This window comes from Microcaecilia unicolor, chromosome 1 (genome assembly GCF_901765095.1).
Source record: "Microcaecilia unicolor chromosome 1, aMicUni1.1, whole genome shotgun sequence".
NCBI classification, from domain to species: domain Eukaryota; kingdom Metazoa; phylum Chordata; class Amphibia; order Gymnophiona; family Siphonopidae; genus Microcaecilia; species Microcaecilia unicolor.
This window is the reverse complement of record NC_044031.1, coordinates 399,398,012-399,423,014: the sequence shown is the minus strand read 5'-3', so window position 1 is coordinate 399,423,014 and position 25,003 is coordinate 399,398,012. Positions and strand designations below refer to the sequence as shown.

The 25,003-nt window shown below is 44.3% G+C and overlaps 2 protein-coding genes across 2 annotated transcripts in view; one reads left to right on the top strand and one right to left on the bottom strand.

Annotated features, from left to right (window-relative positions):
- LOC115482264 (nucleolar protein 7-like) overlaps nt 1-14,753 on the bottom strand; it is a 34,175-nt gene extending 19,422 nt beyond the window's left edge. The window contains exons 1-5 of the mRNA XM_030221960.1: nt 14,659-14,753; nt 12,405-12,465; nt 11,857-11,915; nt 11,235-11,266; nt 7,898-7,961 (exon numbers count right to left, since the gene is read on the bottom strand). Coding sequence (XP_030077820.1) covers nt 7,898-7,961; nt 11,235-11,266; nt 11,857-11,915; nt 12,405-12,465; nt 14,659-14,753 — 311 coding nt within the window. The remainder of the gene's footprint in view (nt 1-7,897; nt 7,962-11,234; nt 11,267-11,856; nt 11,916-12,404; nt 12,466-14,658) is intronic.
- A 7,290-nt stretch (nt 14,754-22,043) lies between these two features.
- The window catches only part of LOC115475447 (ran-binding protein 9-like), a 39,027-nt gene continuing 36,067 nt past the window's right edge, over nt 22,044-25,003 (top strand). Inside the window, exons 1-2 of the mRNA XM_030211175.1 lie at nt 22,044-22,047; nt 22,464-22,466. The gene's annotated coding sequence lies outside the window, so the exon portion shown is untranslated. The remainder of the gene's footprint in view (nt 22,048-22,463; nt 22,467-25,003) is intronic.

Here is a 25,003-nt window from a genome sequence, read left to right as displayed (position 1 = left end):
AGTTCAGGGAAAGCAACACAATATGTCTTCTATGCTCTATGGAGAACGGCTCGCTAGAAATGGCTCGCTAACAGGTATGTTATCTTTATCATTTGTTCATGACAGTAAGGGTATGTTTTATCATCAGTAAGTAGGTCATGAAAATATTTTTAGGAGTAATACGAGTACAGAAGGAAGTGTCAGCAGTTTGAAAGTTTTTTTTGAGCATTTTAACATTACAACAACTTCTTCACGCCATTTTGTGAAGCTGGCATATTTTTAAAGAAACATTTATCTTTCTTGGTATGTCATTTCATTTAGGTTTATGTACTCATTTTTTTAATACCTATTTACATGTATTTCTGGATTTATATATTTAAGCAATCTTAATTTACACTTAGTTGTCATCTGTATCCTATTTATATTTGTCTACAGATGGCTTTACCCCTGATGCAGCCCTTGGTTTGGACCAATATGGCCATACTAACTCTCTGATTTTATAGTTTTATGTAATAAATATGTATGTTTGTATGAACCTGTGATCTGCTTTGTTCTACTGCAAAAGGTACATAAAAACATAAGTATTGCCATACTGGGACAAACCGAAGGTCCATCAAGCCCAGTATGCTGTTTTCAACAGTAACCAATCCAGGTTACAAGTACCTGGCAAGAGCTCAAAACAGTAAGACAGATTTTATGCTACTTAGCCTAGAAATAAGCAATGGATATTCCCAAGTCCACCTTAATAATGGCATGGCAGTGGTTCCCAAACCTGGTCCTGGAGACACCCCAGCCAGTTAGATTTTCAGGATACCCACAATGAATATTCATAAGAGAGATTTGCATGCAGTGGAGGTGGTGCATGCAAATCTCTCTCATGAATATTCATTGTGGGTAGACGAATAGCAAAGAGGCGCAGAGTGTCTTGCAACAACAGAAGAGATAAACAGAGAGCAGACACAAAGTCCAAACAGATTCTTTATTCATACAGACCCAACGTGGCCACGTTTCGCCAATGAGGCTGCATCAGGGGTAGTGACATAAAGCAGCTAACCAGGGATAAGAAAGGCTTAGCCCGGACAGCACAACTGATCATCCAAGACGACTTCAGCAGTGGTTCCTTCACAGAAGTGGAGCAGCAGCTTCAATCCTCTGTATGCTGTATGCAACCTTACTGGCAAAACATGACCACATCGGGTCTGTATGAATAAAGGAGAAATTAGACCTTACATGCTAATTTGCTTTCTTTTAGTCCCTCTGGACCGGCCCAGGATTGGACTGATGGGTTGTGCACGCCTTCCAGCAAGTGGAGACTAAGAAAAATTCTGACTCTAGAGAGCCAATAAGAGCCCTGGCCATGTGACCCTAGCCTCAGTATTTGAATAACAAAGCAGGAAAGAAAAGAAAGACCAACCTTCTGTGTCCCATGGAATCCAAGCAGCCACAAGCATTCACAAAACGTACTTAAACAACGGCCAAACCGTGTAACAATGCTCACCACCAACTCCCAACGGAGAAGAGATATGGCTCAAATATAATATTTATTTTATAACTTTTATTTATTTTTTATTATGTAGAACTGTAAACTTGCAGAGCAGCTCCGTCGCAGAAGACCGAAAGAACTAAACTCCGAAACTATGTACAAGTCTGTACTCTTGAAAGAACATGGGAGGGATCTGGGCCAGTCCAGAGGGACTAAAGGAAAGCAAATTAGCAGGTAAGGTCTAATTTCTCCTTCCTTAGCGTCCCTCTGGACCAGCCCAAGATTGGACTGATGGGAAGTAACAAAGCAGTAGTTCTAAGGGAGGGACCCCAGCAAACCCGCTGTGAGTACTCGAGTCGCAAAGACCGCCTCCTGTCGACACTGTACATCTAGTCTGTCATGTCTAGAAAAAGAAAGGAGAGAGGCCCATGTCACCGCCTTACAAATGTCCGCGGGTGGAACCAAGAACCGCTCCGCCTATGAAGCCGCTTGTCCTCTCACGGAGTGAGCTTTAACACTCTCCGGGACTGCTCTCCCTGCGAGAAGGTAAGCAGAAGCTATCATTTCCTTAATCCACCGAGATATAGTGGGCTTAGAAGTGGCCAAACCCTTACGCCGACCAGCAAGGAGAACAAAAAGACAATCCGTGCGCCGAAAGTCTTCAGTAACCCTCAGATAGCGTTTAAGCACTCTCTTTACATCCAATGTACGCAACTTCCTCTGATCCTCTGTGCACGAGGAAGATCCCAGGACAGGAAGGAAGACTGATTGGGAAAATGAAACCGAGAAACTACCTTAGGCAGGAAAGAAGGTACCAGACGAAGAACCATTCGCTCTTTGGAAAACTCCAAAAACGGAGGCCTGACCCTTCTAGCTGAAGCAATGGCCACTAAAAACACTGCCTTGAGAGTCAAATCCTTAAGAGAACAAGAAGACAGCCGTTCAAAAGGAGGACCTGTCAGTGCGGAAAGCACAAGATTGAGATCCCAAGACGGAAAGACCGCTCTGGCCGTAGGGTGAAGAAGACTAACTCCCTTCAAAAATGGGAGACATCTGGAAGACTAGCCAACGACTTACCACGTATGCGACCTCGGAAACAGGAAAGGGTCGCAACCTGCACCTTAAGAGAAGAAACAATCCTTTATCAAAGCCCCGCTGCAGAAAGTCCAAAATCTCCACCATTGAAGCTCGGAAGGGAGCAATACCAGCATCTGAACATCAAGCCTCAAAAATCCTCCAGGTGCGAATATTATTTATAGACTTAGACGGACGATGCGACCGAAGCATGGTAGCAATCACTGGAGCGGAATATCCTTCCTTAAATGGGCCCATTCAAGAGCCAGGCCGTAAGACAAAATCGAGCTGGGTCTGGATGAAGAATCGGTCCTTGCAATAGAAGGTTCTCGTGAACAGGGAGACGAAGAGGAGGCGAAGACAGAAGACGCTGGAGGTCCACATACCACGGATGTCGGGGCCAATCTGGAGCCACTAGAACTACCAGTCCACCGTGCGCCTCAATCCTTTGTAAGAGACGACCCAATAGAGGCCACAGAGGAAACACGTACAGAAGCCCGTCAGGCCACTGCTTTAAGAGGGCGTCTCTCCCTTCTGCTCGAGTCTCTTCGGCGACTAAAGAAGCAAGGAACCTTTGCGTTGGGACTGGAGGCAAAAAGATCTAGCACTGGAGTGCTCCACCGGACTACTATCAACTGAAACGCCCAAGAGCTGAGAGACCATTCCCCTGGATTGACAGTGTGACAACTGAGAAAATCTGCCTGAATGTTTTCGACCCCCGCCACATGAGCAGCTGAAACGGCGGACAGGTGAAGCTCTGCCCATTCTATGAGACTCGCCGTCTCCCATCGCAAGAGCAGACTCTTTGTTCCCCCCTGGCGGTTGACATAGGCCACAGCCGTGGCATTGTCCGACAGAACTCTCACCGCCTTGCCTGCCACTAGGGAATAAAACTCCTCGAGAGCTAGACAAATCGCTCTGGCCTCCAAGAAACTGATGGACTGGGACGCTTCCAGGGGAGACCAGAGGCCCTGTGCCAACCTGCCTAAGCAATGGGCTCCCCAGCCCCTAAGACTGGCATCGGTCATTAACGCTATCCACTGTGGAGACTCCAGTGGCATTCCTGTAGTGAGATTCTCCGTCCGCAACCATCAGAAGAGACTGCTGTGCTCTTGGGAATTCAGAGGCAACCTCACCTAAAGGAAGTCCGTCTATGAGGACCATCTGGACAGGAGAGAAAATTGGAGAGACCTCATGTGAGCCCTGGCCCAGAGGACTACCTCTATAGCCGCTGCCATGGAACCCAGGACCTGAAGATAATCTTGAGCACAGAGACCACACCTGTGAAGTAAACTTTGAATCTGAGATCGCAGTTTGAGAACCCTGCCCTGGGGAAGAAAAACACGACCCCATGCCGTGTCAAAGGTAACCCCTAAATACTCCAGGAACTGCGAAGGAATCAGGTGGCTCTTGGCTGAATTCACCACCCAATCTAGGGACTGCAAGAAATGCACTTCTTGGTCCGTGACCTGCTGACGCACCAGATAAGATTTCACCCTAATTAGCCAGTCGTCCAAGTACGGGTGGACGAGGATCCCCTCTTTCCTGAGGGCCGCTGCCACCACTACCATGACTTTGGTGAACATACGAGCTGTCACTAGTACAAACGGCAGAGCCTGAAACTGAAAATGGTGTCCCAGAATTGCAAACCGCAAGAACTTTTGGTGACCAGTCCGGATAGGAATATGCAGATAAGCTTCTGTCAGATCTAAGGCCGTTAGAAACTGTCCTGTACGAACTGCCACTATCACCAATCGAAGGGTCTCCATTTGAAAACTTGTGACTTTGAGAGCCCGATTGACGGCCTTGAGATCCAAAATAGGACGAAAGGAGCCCTCCTTCTTGGGAACCACAAAGTAAATGGAATAACGACCCTGTCTGTACTCTGAAGGAGGGACTGGGCAAATTGCTTGAAGGTCCAAGAGCCTCTGTAGAGTGTCCCGTACAGCGCCTGCTTTGTGGCGAGAGTGACAGGGAGACTCCAGAAAGGCGTCTGAAAGAGGCTTGGCAAATTCTAAGGCATAGCCGTCTCGAATAATCTCCAAGACCCTCTGGTCGAAGGTAATGGGCCCACCTCTGAAAGAACTGTGACAGCTGAGCTCCTACAGGAACCAGAGGAGAGGCCCGCGCACCTTCATTGGGAAGAGCGGGAGGGGGACCGGAATAGGGCGCTTGAGTCTCAACCTCCCCTACGAAAAGCTCAAAAGGACCGAGTTCTGTTGAAAAACCTAGACCTCCGAGCCTGAGCTCCGTGGCTACGATGAAACCTACGGAAATCTCTCGCCCGACCACGACCAAACAAAGCACCCCGACTAGACGGGTGAGGTCTATCCTCCGGGAGACAAAGAACTTACGTATCCCCCAAAGAACGGACCAACTTATCCAACTCTTCTCCAAACAACAGAGAACCCCTGAAGGGAAACTTACTCAGTTTAGATTTGGAAGCCGTATCCGCCGACCAACCTTGTAACCAAAGGGAGCGGCGAGCCACAACCACCAACATCAAGGACTTGGAGGATGCTCTGAACAGATCATACAAGGCATCCACCAAGAAGGCAGATCCCGTCTCAATCTTGGCCACCTCCACATCTACAGCAGAAAAATTATCTGAGGATCTATCCAAGACTCTCTCCGCCCAGCGGAAACAGGCTCTGGCCACCAGGGAATCTCAAATAGCCGCCTGCACTGCCAAAGAGGAAACATCAAAACTATTCTTAAGAAGAGAATCCAACCTCCTGAACATCCCAAAGGGCTGTTCCCCTGTCCACGGGAACCGTATTACGCTTGGTAACCGCTGAGACTACCGCATCCACCACTGGGACCTTAAGAAGAGCCCTGTCCACTTCCGGCACTGGGTAAAGTCGGGTCATCGACCTGCATGGACGAAAAGAGGAGTCGGGAACATCCCACTGCGCCTTAATAATGTCCCAAATGTCTTGATGCATGGGAAAAGTTCTACCTGAAGATCTAGTGCCTTTGACCAATAGATCAACCTTGCGAACCTCGAGAGTCGGGTTCCGTTGTTCCTCAAAATGCAGAGTGGAGGAGACCGAGGAGATGAGTTCCTGTAAGTCCTCTTTATGAAAAATCCGAGCCACAGAAGGATCTTCTCCCTGGGGAAAGGATTCTGTAGCAGAGTCCGCAGGAACTTGGTCCTCCCAAAACTCCTCTGCTAAGCCCTCCTCCTTCCAGGAAGGGTACATCCTGATCCTGGTCAGACAGTGAATCCAATTGTGGATCCGAGCATCTAGGTCTTTTAGATCTGGAGGAGGACTCCCCCTACAACTCCTGCCCCAAGACCAGACTTCTTCATCAAGAATGCCTGGTACATCTGGAGGACAAACTAAAGCCCCCCTCCTGAGTCCCTCCAGACTGCACCAGAGACACTGCCTCCCTGCACTCCTGAAGGCTGAACATCAGAGGAGAGCTCGCGTGCTGCAGGCCCTGCAGCTGGAGACAAGATGGCATTCTGTCGCGCCAAAATCGACAAACCAGGGAGATCTGCAGCAGAACAGGAGGGCGCTGAGGCAGACGCGACCGAACGGGAAGATGAAGAGGCAGGCACAGTCACTGACGCGGACAGAGGAAGATGCACCACTGAGACTTCTAGTGCTGTACAAAACTTACATGAGCCGAGGGCGCCTACTCCCCAGCATTGGCAAACAGTGCAGTGCTTCAATTTCTCCGCCATAGTGGAGCTCTCCCTGCCCTCAAAGGAAATGCTTTGCACTTTTTTTTTTTTTTTAAGAAACCGTTCCGGAAAAAAAAAACACAAGGGAAAGGAGGAAATTCAGCACAAAGAAAATTGCTCGTTCAGTCCTCGGGGCACTGTAGTTTGTACTCGTTTTGTTTTTGTTTGTTTTTAAACAGCTGAGCAGGAGAAGTAATTCCACACCAAAACAAATAGAGCACGACGGAGCTGTCTGCTCGTTAGTGCTCTGGGGTGAGAAAGATTTTTTTTTTTTTTTTAAACGAAGTGGCTGCCTCTTCCAAAGGCAAAATCCCTTTTCCACCAAAAGGGTAGCCCGTCCCAAATTAGTAAAGGGAGATGGGGAGGGACACGGGGGACACCAGATTTTAACACCCCAGAGGCTGAAGAGGAAAAAAAAATCTCCTATCTGCCAAACCTCTAGATTCCCCAGGCACAGAAGAATTAATATTTAATTGTTTGGGTTTTTTTTAAAGACAGAAAGAGAGAGAGACTAATGGGCTCACATCCTACCTGCTGGAGACTGAGAAAATACTGAGGCTAGGGTCACTTGGCCAGGGCTCTTATTGGCTCTCTAGAGTCAGAATTTTTCTGTCTTCACCTGCTGGAAGGCGTGCACAACCCATCAGTCCAATCCTGGGTCGGTCCAGAGGGAAGCTACGGAAGAATCTGTTTGAACTTTCAGTGTCTGCTCTCTGTTTATCTATTCATTGTGGGTATCCTAAAAACCTGACTGGCTGGGGTGCTCCAGGACCAGGTTTGGGAACCACTGGCTTATGGATATTTCTTTTAGGAAATTATTTAAACTTTTTTTTAAACCCTGCTAAGCTAACTTTTACCACATTCTCTGACAAAGAATTCCAGAGTGTAATTACACGTTGAATAAAGAAATATTTTCTCCAGTTTGCTTTAAACTTATTACTTAGTAGCTTCATTGTGTGTCCCCTAGTCCTAGAATTTTTGGAAAGAATAAACCCTGCTAACTGCTTTTACCACATTCTCTGACAACAAATTCCAGAGAGTAATTAAATGCTGAGTTTGTTTTAAACTTATCATTTAATAGCTTCATTGTGTGCCCTCTAGTCTTAGTATTTTTGGAAAGAGTAAACAACAAGCAATTTACCTCTATCCGTTCCACTCCACTCAGTATTTTATAAACCTCTATCACATCTCCCCTCAGTCATCTCTTCTCTAAGTTGAAGAGACCTAGCAGCTTTAGACTTTCCTCACAAGGAAGTCATCCCATCCCCTTTATCATTTTCGTCACCCTTCTTTGTACCTTTTCTAATTCCGCTATATCTTTTTTCAGATGTGGTGACCAGAACTGCACACAGTATTCTAGGTGTGGTTACATCATGGAGCGATACAAAGGCATTATGACACTCATTTTTTGTTTTCCATTCCTCTCCTAATAATTCATAACATTCTATTTGCTTTTTTAGCTGCCGCTGCACACTGAGCAGAGGGTTACACTCATACTGATCGCCTCACATAGAGGAAGGACCTATACTTCTCTGTCAGGGACAGCCAGAAGCAATGCCCAGTCCTTCCCATTGGTCTATCCTCGGCACCAAGAGTATCAGGGTAGCATTTCACCACTACCAGAGTTTTCCACAGAGGGATAAAATGCCTTTGACCTATGATCTCTGTACCTGGCATCCACAGCCTCTGCTTCACTATCTTCAGAGCTTCTGGCCTCACTTTCCGTGACATCATCTGGGGGGGGGGGGGGGGGAAATAAGGGTACAGTTAAACATACATGATGTGCAGACATGTAAGTGGGAAGACATAAAGATCATCTATTAGCAGTCCTTCTCTTCTATGTTTAAAAATGGTCAAAGCAACAGTTAATCATTCAATCTGGATAATAACCAAAAGTAACAGCACCATAATTCCAAACTCAGCAATCCTCTTCCTACGTTGAGGTCTCTCTGGACAGGCTACCTCTGCTCCATAGCAGAGAGTACTATCAACAGACCAGGAGAAACAAAACACATCGTAAACCAGCCAACAGTGTACAAAAGATGGGGCATCTTTGTTGGGGAAAAAAAGGGATCAAATGGTTACACTGCAAAACTAAGGTGCATTCTTAACATGTGCTACTGTTAAAACGTGTCTTTTAGCACAGATCCCATTTTATGTAAAAAGACCTAGTTACATTAACTAGGGTTAAGAGTAAAATAACACGTCTTAACAGTAGCTCACATTAATAACTATACCCCTAAATATCATTATCAATGTACACATCTTTTCAAGATGAGATGTTTTCCCCGTTTCAATATTAAGAATATAGGAGCAACCAGTAATTAAACTAAGTTTCTTACTTGTAACAGGAGTTCCCCTGGGAAAGCAGAAAATAAGTTAAAAAAAAAAAAGAGGCGGCAAGTGCACCACACAAAATAAGACAGAAAAAGAGTGCACACTAAAAAGGCAAACAGAGCTCTGTGTTAAAAAAAACTATTTAACATCATAAAGTGATCACAAAAAAACCTCAAAGGTAGACACCGACTACATTTTTCTATACGTGGGATTGCTATTAACGTGCACTTTTGATATGTACGTACTGTATATGCTTTTATATTGTCAGTACAGATGTTTTATGTTTATTTTTGATATTTATTGTATACACATTTATTAGGATTTATTTATCGCCTTTTTGAAGGAATTCACTCAAGGCAGTGTACAGCAAGAATAAGTCAAATATAAGCAACAGACAATTACAGCAATAAAAATATTCAAACAATACAAAGTATAGCATAGTATGATACATTACAATGCCAACACAATACACAATAAAACATTTTAATAGACAGAATGGGATGTAATCAAAGATGGAACATATAGATAGATGAGACAGAGTAACAAGAGTAAGAAAATAAGGGACTAGTTAAAGAGAGTTGCAAATGAGGTCAGAAAGGTGCTTGAACATTATCTTGGCTAGGGTAGGAGTGGATAAACATGTCCCGTTCTACTATGTGCAGCTGGTATCATTTACTTCTTCCGTTAAAGACCTGGCTGAAGAGTCAAGCTTTCACCTGCTTCCTGAAGTATAGATAGTCTTGTGTTAAGCGAAGCCTTTCAGGGAGTGCATTCCAGAGCATGAGGGCTACTCTGGAGAAGGCTCGCTTGTAGGTATCACATTGTGTGATATCCTTTGGAGAGGGTGTGGTTAGGGAAAACTCCTTCTTGTTTTTAATTATGGTATTTCATCTGATATATTTATGTTTCAGTTTAATATATCTAACATCTACCTCTGCTGAAGCCTTTTTGGCAAAACATGTTGGGTTTCATGTGATCACTACGATATATATATATATTTTTTTAACAGCGCTGTTTTGTTTTTTTAACCCATACTCCTTTTTTTGTCCAGCAGAATAAGTTAGCCACATACTAATGACATCTTCCAACAATACCATGGATGGAATATTTCTAAAGCTAAGAGAGGCTTGAAAAGGGGCCTTCTAAGAATGTGTCAGCCACCCCCCACTATAGTGCCCATTTCTATTCCAGCATATTCTAGTTGTAAGCAAGTTCATTCCAGAGGAGAAGATGGATGTGTCTGTGTGACTCACTTATCCTGCTGTCCACAGAGAACCATCATTACAAGTAAGTACCAGTAACTTAACTTTCTTCATGGACAAGCAGGATTTTAGACTTAAGGGGATATAGTTTAGTTAAATGTATGGCTGCTAGAGGTGGCCAAGAGACATAGGAAGTTTTGGGCTGTGATCTCGTTGGCAGAGATGCAATGGGTTAATGAAGTTATGTCCACCCAATGGAAGGGGAAGAAGGCCTTCGACGAAGTCCTTCTGATATCCACCCCAATGAACTTCAGGGACAGTGCATATTGGATGTGTGTCTTCTCAATGCTGGCTTCCTGGTAAGTAGGCCCCACAATGAGCTAGCCATCCAGGTAAGGGAAGACAATCCATATCCCTTTCTTGTGGAGGTGTGTGGCTATTACTGAAACACACTTGGTGGAGACACTTGCTGCCTAGGATAGACCAATGGGTAGGACTGGGCATTAATTCTGATCATCCTGACAGAGAAGTATAGGTCCTTCCTGTGTGTGAAGCAGATCAGTATGAGTGTAAGCATTCTCAAGGTCCAAGGACTCTAACCAGTTATCAATTTGGAGAAAGAGGGAAAACAGTCCCCAGGGAGTGCATCTGAAATTTCTCCTTGTAGTTGAACCTGTTGAACTTCCAGAGATTCATTATGAGGCACAGGCCCTCTGTTTCCTTGAGGATCAGGAAGTAGCCCTGGATGACCTCTATGAGATGAACAGGCTCTGCAGCTCTTTCTTGTAAAAGGGAGACTTTTACCAGCAAGAGTTGCAGGTGTCCTTTGAGAAGGAGGGTGGTGCACAATGAGATGGGGTGAATCTGTTGGTCATGATCTCCCAAGAGGCTGATAAAAACATGAGGTGCTCCTCCCCACCCCACTGAAACAGCACAGAGAGATAGGGGTGCAGTCTTTGCTGGAAACTATGGTTTTATGGGTGCTGCTTGGGGCATCTGCCACCTGTTGTAATTACTATAGCATCGCGACAGAGGAAAGGACTTGCGGAACTGCACACACTATAATCTTTGTTTATTAAAAATACATTCAGACCTTCGGAGGTGAGGGTTTTAAGGGTGATGTAATGATCTTTAATTACACTGATAGTGTCATTAACCTTGTCGCTGAAGATGTTTTCCCCAGTGCAGGGCAATTGGGGGATCATCTAGATAAGAGGTGCATCTGCAAGGTGCTCCTGGATGTCTTTCCTTAGGCCAGAGGCTCTGAATATGTCACACAGATGTTTCTAATTTTGTTTATAAATGATTTTTGCAGGCCATACGAAACTTTAGATATTGTAGATTATAAACATTTATATAAACAAAATATACACAGAAAAATAAAAGTCATGAAATGAAATGCCTCTTTTGTGGCACAGACTGCAGTGAAGAGGAGAAGGGAGTTTAAACAATTCAATCTGTACTTTACCTTGTTCTTGTGTGGTATGTTCCTCATCTGCCCTAAAAGAAAAGGTTTTGTTTAGCACACGATAAGACTTCTGATTTGAGCAATGCACAGCCTCTGGAAGCATTTCAACTATGCAGCCTTATTCTTCATTGTGTAAATGCCTCTGATAAAGAAGCGTGTACACTAGGAGAAGGGGACAGAGGTTTCCTTAGTCCAACTACACAGTAGGAAATCCAACTTATCAGTGCCAGCATTTTACCAGGATACCAAAAGGAGCTCAGATCTAACATTTCACCATCTGTGGCTCTGAAACAGGGTGCCCCTTCCTGCTGCTCCCAGCAATTCCCAAGAAATCCTGGTTAGCACTTGAGCTCTCCTGGAGTCAAGTGTGAGGCAAGATAACAGCATGCCTTTTAAAGTGTGTTTCATAAATGACATTACTGCACTGATTCTGAGAGCTCTGAACTAAGCATACACCTATTAAGTAACTCCACAGAGATAGGAGCTACCACTCTTCTGACTTTTAAACAATTTCCTGATAGAGACATTACTAAAAGAAAAAAAAAGAAAAAGAAACAACAAATAAGAAATGAGAAGCATGCCAGAATGAGTGTACTTCCCAGGAGCAGAATGTAATATTTACCTAGGGCAGGCCGTGGAGGTGATCTCTTCCAGAACAGTATTTGGTAATAACTTTCTTTTCTAGGGAATATATGTGGAATCAAGATAAATACATTCAAGACATTGGCAGCACGCCCCCTTTCATTTATCTTCCTTTAAACCCTGATATGCTAGATGCCTTGACCACATCTTACAGAAACAAGTTCAATAGCTTAATTGTGCAAGAAGTGAAAACATACAGTCTTTGTACTGTTTGACATGGTTAATTAGAGTCCCCTATTTACCCATTCTACCCCACTCATGATCTCATAAACTTCTATCAAATCTCCCCTCAACTGTCTCTTCCTAAAATGAAGAGCCCTAAGCCCTTTAGCTGTTTTCTCGCTTCCCTTTATCATTCTCTGTACCTTCTAGACCTGCTAGATCTTTTTTGATATGGTGCAATCAGAACAGTACACAATACTCAAGGTGCAGTTGCACCACAGATTAATAATATTCTCTATTCCTTTGCAAATGATTTTTTCCCTAAGAAATATTTGGATTTTCTTCCAGTAATGTTTCTGCCATTACCTTTTGTTCTTTGAAAAGTTCCTCTCGACGCCGTCTCTTTTCTTTCAGCAAAGCTTTCTCCCTTTAAAATAAACATCACAATGACATTACAAATTACTGATAATACTTCTGAAAAGTTTATTTTGTGTCAGAAAAATCCTCCTTTCATTCTCACAAGCAAAGCATTACACAGGAAAAATCAGTATTAAGTAACCCGAGGAAAGGCATCAGCAGGGGAATGTCTTTCCTAATAACAAGAACAGCAGTGGATGCAGCATTGTTCAAACAAAACTACTCATGCCAAGCGACTCGGTCATCAGAAGAATTGACTTAGGAATGTGGAGCAGGACTGGAAGAACACAAGGTGGTCAAATTCCTACCATGATCCTAAGCTGACTAGAATCCAAACCAAATTCTTAGCATTTTTGGAGTAGAAACCGATATGGTCCACTTGGGAACCAATAGTCTGGCTAGGAACCAAATCAATAAAACTAAGAGATTGAGTTCAAGAAAACAGGTCTTAGAAAACATTTCTGTCCTTGCTCACTGCCTAAGATCAACATATAGTAATAAGTAGCGAACATGGCTCGAGGAATTCTTTCCAACGCCTCTATGTGGATGCATACACACACACACATGGGTCTTGTGTCTGGGGAGATTTTCAGGCCAGCTGCATATACCCAGCGTCCTCCTGGGTGACTCCCAGACATCAAACCACTTGGGTCTCTGCTCCTGCTACCCTATACTCCATCCAGCCACTTTCAGGTGCTGGGAATGTTTGCAGCCCACCTGTATATTCCTTCCACTGTCCTCTGGAGTGATTTCCAGATTCACCCTAAAGCACTTGGGGTTCTGCCCCTGCTACCCTGCGCTTAATCTAGCCATTGCCAGAACCTGCATAGGTTTGCTTCACTACACTTTCTCTTCCTGATGCTAAGTCTTTCTAATCTTATTCCCTTTCTCAAAATACTATTTATATCAAGTCCACACTGTTCATTCTCTATTTTTGTCACCTCACCAGCCATTTTGTCTTCTACCTTCTACTTGGCTCTTCAGCTTCAACCTTTACTTCCTCTCATTCAGTCATCTGCATTCTCTCTGAGCACATCTCATTTTTGTTACTCGTCATGCCTCTCCTACTTTTTATCCTACTGTCCTGCTTCTTCTCCTCCTCTCAACTGGGTATACCAATCCCAATTCTGGCCCTCCAAGGCAACTCTCATTTCATCTGCGTAGATCAAATCAAAACCCCTCTAAGCTTATTTCTATTACTCTCCTTCCTCCCTCTTTTCCCCTCTCTTATGTGCTCTGTGGAATGCCCAATCTGTCTCCAACAAGTTTGTGTACATTAACAATCTCTTTGCATCATCTTGCTCTGAAACATGGATTTTCCTTGAAGATTCTGCTTTAACTGCTGCCCTCTGTTCTCCCATACATCTCACCTGGTTGGCTATAGTAGTGGCACCAAGCTGCTGCTTTCCTCTACTTGTAAGCATCCACCTCTTCTTCACTTCACCTGCCTAGTCTCACTCCACTACCTCTCCAGGCAGCTGTCATTTACTGACCGACCCCCCCCCCCCCCTCCCAAGGTACTGGGGGTGCCGACCTCTCTTGCCTATCACCACCACTTCTACCACACCACCTTCACTCGCTCCTGGAACTCTCCCTCCAAGTCCAATACCGATAGCGACTGCGTGATCTGGATGAGGCAACAGCGTGACCAGCTGCCCAAGAGCTTATACTCCCTATCACTGGCATTCGCAGAGACTCACCACGTACTGGGGCGCTGGCCTCTCTTGCCACCCAGAGTACTGACAGAATTGCAAAATGAACTTGTAGAACTATCTCTCTATATAAAACGCACCTCCAACGTTCTAATGAAGCCTCACTTTCCCAACGTTCTAAAAGTGAGGTAACTGAGATTGCTTTTCCTCCATCAGTGTATGCCCCGCCCACGCGTGAAACGTGATGACAGCGAGGGCGGAGCACTGACACTGAACGAATGGCATCGGAAGAAGGGAGGAGAAAGAGCAGCACAACCGATCTCAGTTTCTGTGCAGCAGGGAGACAACGAACATCACTCTGATGCCCGTGCTCCAGCTGCAGGTATGTGCTGCCTCTATAAAAAAAAACCTCCCAGCTAACAACTAACTCACAGCAGGCAGAGGAACGGAACGCCAGAAGCAGAGCCGTCCGAGCCACATAAACAGACACTCACCACCACCCTCCTCTATCACTTTCACAGAAACACACACACACATCCAGTTACACCCACCTCAGCCTGCAGAAGGAATCTTCCCTTTCTCTGAGCTTTCCTTTGCAATCAGAACCATGAAGGTCCTGTAATTTTATGAGCTCCACAGTCCCCATGGAGTTCAGTCCGCAAAGAAAGCAAAAACAGCAAGTAAAAATTTCTGCTTCAGTATTCCTGTCTGCTGCATTTTGCAAGCACAGCAGAAGGGTGAGGTGAGGGGGGTTTAAAACGTATTTATGGCACAGAACCCAAAAAAGTTGTTTAACTACGGTCCACTAAAGGGTTTATTTTGCTGCAAGCAAGAATGTTGACTCCACTCAGACCCTCTCCCTCTTACATTAAAACACGCCACAGTTTCCCCCCCCCCCTCCACCCCGCACCTTTACAAATGTAAGAAACAATTACACTACAAATAAAACTTTAAAAAAAAACTTTGGCTTTTTAAAATCATTTATATCCCTTAATATCAAACAGAAAAACAAAAAATTAAAAAATAAAAAACCAGATGCTAGCGCCCGTATCATTTGTTTTGGAAACGGGCCTTTTTTACTAGTTGTTAGTAATATACACTTTATCTTTAAAATCAAGCATGGTACCAGAAAATTTGAGGATGGCCAATGTAACGCCGATTTTTTAAAAAGGTCCAGTGGTGATCCGGGAAAATTATAGACCGGCGAGCCTGACGTTGGTGCCGGCCAAAATGGTAGAGGCTATTGTAAAGAACAAAATTACAGAGCATACTCAAAAGCATGGATTAATGAGACAAAGTCACATGGATTTAGTAAAGGGAAATCTTGCCTCATCAATCTATTACACTTCTTTGAAGGGATGAACAAACATATGGAAAAAGGTTAGCCGGTCGATACTGTGTATCTGGATTTTCAAAAGGCATTTGACAACGTACCTCATGAAGACTCCAGAGGAAATTGGAGAATCATGGGATAAGAGGTAGTGTACAATTGTGGATTAAAAATTGGTTAAAAGAGAGAAAACAGAGAGAGTAGGGTTAAATGGTCAGTATTCTCAATGGAGAAGGGTGAAAAAATGGGGTTCCGCAGGGGTCTGTGCTGAGACAGTTGCTTTTTAACATATTTATAAAAGATCTATTTTATTTATTTATTGTATCCCACATTTTCCCACCTTTTTGCAGGCTCAATGTGGCTTACAATCAACAAGAATGGTGGAAATAAGTTAGAATTAGACAATTAGTGTTACAGTAGGATCTTGGGTAACAAGATAATGAAAAAAAGAACATGAGCGTGGTACAGCAAGCAGATATTGTAAGACATTTCTGATTATATGTGGAGGAGTTGTGTATTTATTTTTATTACATTTGTACCCCGCGCTTTTTCCCACTCTTGGCAGGCTCAATGCGGCAGGCAATGGAGGGTTAAGTGACTTACCCAGAGTCACAAGGAGCTGCCTGTGCTGGGAATCGAACTCAGTTCCTCAGTTCCCCAGGACCAAAGTCCACCACCCTAACCACTAGGCCACTCCTCCACTCCATTGGTTGATCTTTGTGGTAAGCCTTGTTAAATTGATGGGTCTTCAGTAGTTTGCGGAAGTTTGTTAATTTGTAGATCGTTTTTAATTTCCTCGGCAATGCGTTCCATAACTGTGTGCTCAAGTAGAGATGGGAATAACTAGTGAGGTAATTACATTTGCTGATGACACAAAGTTATTCAAAGTTGTTAAATCGCAAGAGGATTGTGAAATATTACAAAATTGAGGATGTTATAATGCCTATGTATCGCTCCATGGTGTGACCACACCTTAAATATTGTGTGCAATTCTGGTCGCCTCATCTCAAAAAAGATATGGTGGAATTAGAAAAGGTACAGAGAAGGGCGACGAAAATGATAAAGGGGATGGGACGACTTCCCTATGAGGAAAGGCTAAAGCGGCTAGGGCTCTTCAGCCTGGAGAAGAGATGGCTGAGGGGAGATATGATAGAGGTCTATAAAATAATGAGTAGAATGAACAGGTAGATGTGAATCAATTGTTTATGCTTTCCAAAAATACTAGGACTAGGGAGCGCATAATGAAGCTACAAAGTAGTAAATTTAAAACAAATCAGAGAAAATATTTCTTCACTCAATGTGTAATTAAACTCTAGAATTAGTTGCCAGAGAATGTAAAAGTAGTTAGCTTAGCAGGGTTTAAAAAAAGGCTTGGATAGTTTCCTAAAAGAAAAGTCCATAAGCCATTATTAAAATGAACTTGGGAAAAATCCACTGCTTATTTCTAGATAAGCAGTATAAAACGTATCGTAATGTTTTACAAAATGGGATCTTGCCAGGTACTTGTGACCTGGATTGGTCATTGCTGGAAATAGAATGCTGGGCTTGATGGACCTTTGGTCTGTCCCAATATGGCAATACTTATGTACTTATCCCAATCACTGCTGCTTCTACCACACCACCTTCGTTCCCTGCTGGAACTCTCCCTCCACATCCGATAGGAGGAGCACACCCAGTACTGAAAGCAGCCGCGTGGCAGACGAACATCAAGCCCACAGGGTCCCACAAACCCCTACCTGAGGACCTTGGGGATGACTGAAAAGACACAGCTAGTGGACAGCCAAGAAAAGCCACCACTTCTCCCTGCTGGAACACTCCCTCTGCATCCAACTCTTAGTAGAGGAGTGCGCCCAGTATCGCCGGTAACCGAGTGACGAACGAGAATCAGGCCGGCAGGGTCCCACAACCTCCTACCTCTGGAGTAAGAGAAGAGTCAAAGCTGGCGGACAGCCACGTAAAACACAACTGCAGTAACCTCCAAGGATAATACTTTGCCAATACTTCACACGCAGCCTACGAACAATCCGCCACTGAAGAGAAAGTATCGCCTGGCCAGTACGGAGAAATCCTCTTCTCCATAACCTACCAGCTGTCAGGTCTCAAAGCAGCAACTAGGTTTGTGAGCCCTTGGGCCGCTGCCAAGGAGTGGCAGTGGCAGGCAAAACCACCCCAACCAGCACTGGGTTAACATACACACAAAGCAGGGACTGCAGACAGGGATAAGCAAAGCAGGAACACACTGGACAAGAACACTTGGACTGGAACACAGGACTAGCGCAAGGCTTCACCTGTACTTGGCCACCCTTCCCCAGGAGTTACATAAGTACATAAGTAATGCCACACTGGGAAAAGACCAAGGGTCCATCGAGCCCAGCATCCTTTCTCTCGACAACGGCCAATCCAGGCCAAGGGCACCTGGCAAGCTTCCCAAACGTACAAACATTCTATACATGTTATTCCTGGAATTGTGGATTTTTCCCAAGTCCATTTAGTAGCGGTTTATGGACTTGTCCTTTAGGAAACCGTCTAACCCCTTTTTAAACTCTGCCAAGCTAACCGCCTTCACCACGTTCTCCGGCAACGAATTCCAGAGTTTAATTACGCATTGGGTGAAGAAAACTTTTCTCCAATTTGTTTTAAATTTACTACACTGTAGTTTCATTGCATGCCCCCTAGTCCTAGTATTTTTGAAAAGTGTGAACAGACACTTCACATCCACATGTTCCACTCCACTCATTATTTTATATACCTCTATCATGTCGCCCCTCAACCGTCTCTTCTCCAAGCTGAAAAGCCCTAGCCTCCTTAGTCTTTCTTCATAGGGAAGTCGTCCCATCCCCACTATCATTTTAGTCGCCCTTCTCTGCACCTTTTCCAGTTCCACTATATCTTTCCTGAGATGCGGCGACCAGAATTGAACACAATACTCAAGGTGCGGTCGCACCATGGAGCGATATAACGGCATTATAACATCCTCACACCTGTTTTCCATACCTTTCCTAATAATACCCAACATTCTATTCGCTTTCCGAGCCGCAGCAGCACACTGAGCAGAAGGTTTCAGCGTATTATCGACGACGACACCCAGTTCCCTTTCTTGGGCCGTAACTCCTAACGTGGAACCTTGCATGACGTAGCTATAATTCGGGTTCTTTTTTCCCACATGCATCACCTTGCACTTGCTCACATTAAACGTCATCTGCCATATTGAGTCCCTGGGTGCAGGCGGCCGGCAGGACTTACCGGACTGGGCAGGAACTGGATACCAGCAGGAAACACACGACAGTCAGAACTAAAAGCTGCCAGGCAGCCACTAAAAAAGGAACACAGACACAAGACAAGGGAATGCAAACCAAAAACAAGACTAGGAACTAAGCAATAAAACCAAAGCTAACTACACACAAACAAACTAGAATCAGGCAAGAAACTCAGGCTAGAACTGGACTAGGCAGAAATGCACAGAGCACACCCACATACCAGGAACCTTAGACGATGCCAAGGCAAACATAAAAGTTTCTAGGTGATTAATAAAGCCCATCAGCTGCTAAAGCTCAGCTGCAGCAATCACAAGGCAACTACAGGTGCTGTTCAGGTACAAGCAGGGAAAGCAATTCTGGCAGCCCTGAAGATCTGGACTGAACGGGTGACAGTAATCAGACAGTCCATTGCAGCCACCAGGTCTGGCCACCAGAGGGCGAGGTGAGCACAGACAAGGAAACGGTCACAAACCTGACACCAGCATCACTGACGAAACTGGGAGCGTCCATCAAAGATATCAACAACAAGACATGTGTCTCACCTCTTGACTAGTTCATCAGAACTTCTGCAGCACCACACCACCTATGGGCAGGAGAGCTCCTTCCCCTCTCCCTCATCCACCTGATACGGGGTATATCCGTCCAGTTACAGTAAAAAATAAATAAATCAAAGGCTGACCTACTAGGCTCTCACACACACTCAAATAAAGGTGGTCTACCAAAAACTCTCACACATTCACACACACAATAAAGAAGATCTACCAAAAACTTATATACACACACACATACTAAAAAAACAACACAAAAAGAAAGCCCTCACACCCAAGAGTTAAGATGTACACTACAAGAATACTAATAGGGTTAGCTACCCTAATGCTAATAATATCCACTGATGCCCTAACCCAAGGAGAAAACAACAATATACCAATACTATGCAAACTCCGAGAGGCATATTTTCAAAGCACTTAGCCTTCCAAAGTTCCATAGAAACCTATGGAACTTTGGAAGGCTAAGTGCTTTGAAAATATGCCTCTATGTCACCCAATGGGAAGAGCCGCCCTCTCCCCAGGGAGAACCCAAACAATCAGACAGGGTAAACCAAAAAATGAAAATCACTCACTCGGAGCCCAAACACAACAGAGGGCCAAAAAAGAAACCCAAACCAACGTCAAGTAACAAAAATTACCACTGTCGAAATAATGGAGGACGACTACCTACCAATAACAGTGGGATACATCAATGCCAGATCAGTGGCAAACAAAACAGAAACTATAAAGGACTGGGTAACCAACAAAGACCTCGATCCGGTTTGCCTCAACGAAACATGGATCCATGTCAAAGAAGACCCTATCATTCTAGATATATGCCCACCAGGATATAAACTATACTGGACCAGATATGGGAAAACAGGTAGGGGAATTGCATTAATCTACAGATCCTTTTTCACAGCCAAAGCCTCTGTGGAATCTAAAACTACAACTGGAAATCGCCTCATTTAAAATCAAGGATCAAACTCTACACAACCTTGTTGAATCCTATTCTACAGGCCCCCTAGGATCTTCGAAAACGACCCAAACAAATTTCATGCACTTCAACTCAAACATATGTGTAGCTAACCCCAATACACTGCTAATAGAAGATATTAATCTACATCTAGATGCTGCAAAGAATGTGATGAATTCCTTCAACTATGAGACTTCTGGCAACCATCAGCGACTACAATCCATATCAAAGGACAAGCTATAGACTTACTAGCCTACAGATTCTTACATGACAATGACTTCAGAATACAGAACCCGAGATGGACAGAAATTCTTTGGTCTGATCACTTCAAACTAAACATGACCCTTTACTGGAAAGGAGAAACTGCAAAAGCGGAAGACAGAGGTCCACTACTTATTGAGATATATATATAGAGAGGAGTAGTGTGACCAGCAAGGCTCTTCAAAAAACACCAAGACAGATATATGTTTGAGAAAACTTTATTCTTGTTCTTGAAATACCCGACATGGCACTGTGTTCTTCCGGTTAAGTGCCTGCCTCAGGGGTACTATAATAGACAAAACAATAAATATATAACATGCAAACCTATATTAAGTAAAAGGTATAAAAATAATGCAACATTTGTTTTAGTACATATACACAAACATAAATGTATAAAATAACTAATATGAGGTATATTGGCAGAACTGATGTGACATTTACAATATGAAAAGGGGGAAACATGGGAACATTAGTTAAACCAGTATGACACTTATAATAGAATAAAGAGTGTATGTAACATACCACTACATTAAAAAAAAAAAAAGTAACCAAGATTAATAAAATATGGTGATTAATAGGAAAGACAATAAATGTGTAAAAGGATAATTAAAACGAGGGGACCGAACCTCTGTGTAAAGATAAAAGGGCGCAAAAAAAGAAAAAAAACCCACTGACGTCAAAAATGTGACATCAGCAAATGACGTGGCGGGTCAAGAGGGATGCGGGTTTAAAGAGAGTGAAAAATAAAAACAAAGAGAAAAAACACAAGATATAAAAATGCGCATATGAAGAAGGTGCATGATGAATAGTTGTGCATGGGAAATAATATTATGTGTAACAGCGCACCCATATACTCTTATGACTATGTACATGAATACATATACATCCATTCATATAGATACACATCAAACATATAAATGACAAGTGACCGATTCACCCGCAAATGCACAGTAGAGACTTCCCTCTCTGTCCCGCCCTCGCATCAAGACGTGATGACTTCAGAGGGCAGAACAGAGAGGGAAACGAACACTGCCGCTGGAGACGACACAACATCGCCAGCACACCAACCTCCACTCCCCCCCCCCCCCATCCCCAACGCTGCTTCCGCCCCCCTCCGTATCGGGCCCCCTGCACTGACATGACAGCGCCTCTCACCTCCTCTCATGTCAGTGCAGGGGGCCCGGAACGGAGGGGGGAGGGAGCGGCAGCGAGGAGGGTAGCTGGTCATGGGGGGAGGGCAGGGGAGAGAGAGAGGAGGGTTGCTGGACATGGGGAGAGAGCAGGGCAAAGAGGAGGGGTGCTGGACATGGGGGGAGAGCAGGGGAGAGAGCGGGGGGGGAGGCCAAGGAAAGAGGAGGGTTGCTGGACATGGGGGAGGGCAGGGGAGAGAGGAGGGTCGGTGGACGGGGTGAGGCCAGGGGAGACAGGAGGGCTGCTGGACATGGGGGAGGGCAGGGGAGAGAGGAGGGTTGCTGACATGGATCGGGGGAGGGGAGAGAGGAGGTTTGCTGGACATGGATGGATGGAGGTGAGAATTATTACATTTTGCAAAACACAAATCTCGCACGTTTTAACGGGCTTAACAGCTAGTTAATGTATATACATATGCCCGCCCCACACTGGCATGCATGTACAAAAGGAAAAGTACTTGTGTTTTAAAACACATTCAAAAAATATGAATATAAATGCATCATCTTACATGAGTATATATATATATATATATATATATATATACACACACACACACAGTGCAATCCACTTAAGTGCAAGGGTCTGGGGCCAAAGAAATACATGCAGTTAACCGGAGCGTGCACTTAACCGTTGTGACCCAAAGAAGCTTAACATCTGATAAACATATGTACAGTACTGTTTATTATGCGTACAGTATACAGTCTCCGTTAACTGACGTTAGGCTTACTTGAAGTAATCAGTCATAGTCCTCTGTACGCTATTGTGTCTGTGAGTTCCATAGACTACGTCTGCCAGATGGTAAAAACTGTCATAGCACTGATCCAGTGGCCTCCAGATAGGCCCGCACGGTGTTGAGACTCTCCAGCGCTCTTGCAAAAGTGACAGGAGGTTGTTGAATTTCGTCAGCATGTGCCTCGCTGCTCATGTCATCATCTGTTTCATCATCAGCCGTTGCCTGCGTGTAGGCGCATATCTCGGCATCAGTGCTGTCGTCAGCTGTTTGTAGATTGTAATCAACAGCTACGTAGTGATGAAACTCCTCTTCAGTAATACTGGCTGGAATGTCAATAGCCTGTTCATGTGACGCGTTTGCAACAGCTGCATCTGTTTCGTCCCTCTCCACATCCTTAACAAAGCTTGCCCACTTGTAGCAGTTCACAATGGTTGCCTTGTAACATGATTCCAGGCTTCTTTCTGCATTTGTAGGGAATCCAACAGTGATAGACTACGAGCCAGTTCAACAGCATGTTAATCCTTGCCAGTCTGGTCATCCATAACGCTCATCAGACGACATAGCACAAGAGCCCGATAACGTTGTTTGAAATTGGCTATTATACCCTGATCCATAGGTTGGATCAGAGAGGTAGTGTTTGGTGGCAGGAAGACCACCTTGACGTCAGACAGCCTGACATCATCACTGTGTGCAGCACAATTATCACACAGCAACAGAAACTAATGCTTTTCTGCCCGCATTCTAGTGTCTAACTTCTTTAGCCACTGCTTCCAAATTTCCCCAGTTATCCATGAATTTGCGATAGCCTCGTATGACACGGGAAGTCGCTTAACATTCTTGGAGCAACGGGGCTGTTTGCTCTATCCAATGACGAGTGGTTCTAACTTCTCACTCCCATCCATATTGCAGCAAAGGAGGATCGTCAGTCAGTCCTTCGACTTTTTACCTCCTGTAGTTTCAGTTTGTTTGAATGCACGTGTTCCATCAGGAATCGCTCGCCAGTAGAGACCGTTTCGTCAGCATTGAAAAGGGTCACGCGGTGCAAACTACGTTCAAGATGGTAGGAAGAACTGAAACAACCCAATTTCAGCACCAAAGTCATCAGCGTCTTGTTTTTCACCATGCTGTTTCTTGAATTTTATGTTGTTTCCTCTCCTTCCATCTTTCCAACCATCCAAGCAGTGGCTTTGAATTCAGTTACTCTAAGACTTTCAGCTAGCTGACTAGCTTTTCCATAAGCAGTGGACCACTGACAGGAAACTGTCTGCTACTGACTTGAGAAAACCACCGAAGAAGAGCATCTTCTACAGCCCGTTTACATTTCCTGTGTGGATCTGTATTGTTTTGGCAGTCTTCCAGAAGCTGGTCTTTCTACTTCAAGATACGTGAAATTTGACTGGGATTGACACCATATTCTTTAGCAATAGATGCTTAACTTTGTTTTCTAATTTTTTAAGAACTTCTATTGGTTCAGCCAGTGTTAAAGTCTTACAGTTGTGCGACGACTCCACTTCTTTCACTTATTCTGCCTATGGCAGTTAACCGAGATTTCAAATTTACCGCACCTTTGTCACGCGCCAGTTGACTTCCATATTCCATGCGTGTGCTTATGCGGAGTCTTTCCTACAGAGGAAAGGTCTTAACCATGCATATAAGCGAATATTTCACTTATCAGTGGTGCGCTAAACCGAAGTTTGTCCCCATAGAAACTGATGGTGCCAAAAACGGGAGCGAAGTAGAGCATGCAGTTAAACAGAGCATATGCTTATGCTTATCCGACGTGCACTTAAACGGAGTGCACTGTACTCGACTATATCTCAAGAAGGAAGAGAGTCACCCTAGTGATATCCACTATCAGCAAGGGGCGCTAATACAAAAGCTTTGCAGTTGTAGAGGGGAAACAGATTCTGAAGCGGTTCCCAAACCTGGTCCTGGAGGCGCTCCAGCCAGTCAGGTTTTCAGGATATCCACAATGAATATTCATGAGAGATTTGAATATACCGCCTCCACTACATGCATATCTCTCTCATGAATATTTATTGTGGATATGCTGACAACCTGATTGGCTGGGGTGCCTCCAGGAGCAGGTTTGGGAACCACTGATCTGGAGTGATTTTAAGAGTAGTCTAGTCAGAGGTTTAAAACAGTGAGCTAAGAACCAAGGAAGCTAAGGTTCAAATCCCACTGATGTTCCTTGTCAACATGAGCAAGTTATTTAACCCACAAGCTAAGACTGTAAGCTACATAAGTATTGCCATACTGGGCCAGACCAATGGTCCATCAAGCCCAGCATCCTGTTTCCAACAGTGGCCAATCCAGGTCACAAGTACCTGACAAGATCCCAAAAAAAGCACAATACATTTTATGCTGCTTAACCTAGAAATAAGCGTGGATTTTCCCCATGTCCAGCCATCCAAACCTTTTTTAAACCCCTTTAAGCTAACTGCTTTTACTACATTCTCTGGCAACATGTGCCTACTTTGTTGAAGCTGTCTGGGAGCTAGCACAGACCACTGTCCTATCAACACTGTTTATCTGCTTAGCCTCAAGTTTACCAATTTGCACAAGTTGCAAAATTATATTGAAAAACTTAAGTCATCAAGGTCTTCCCACAGATACAT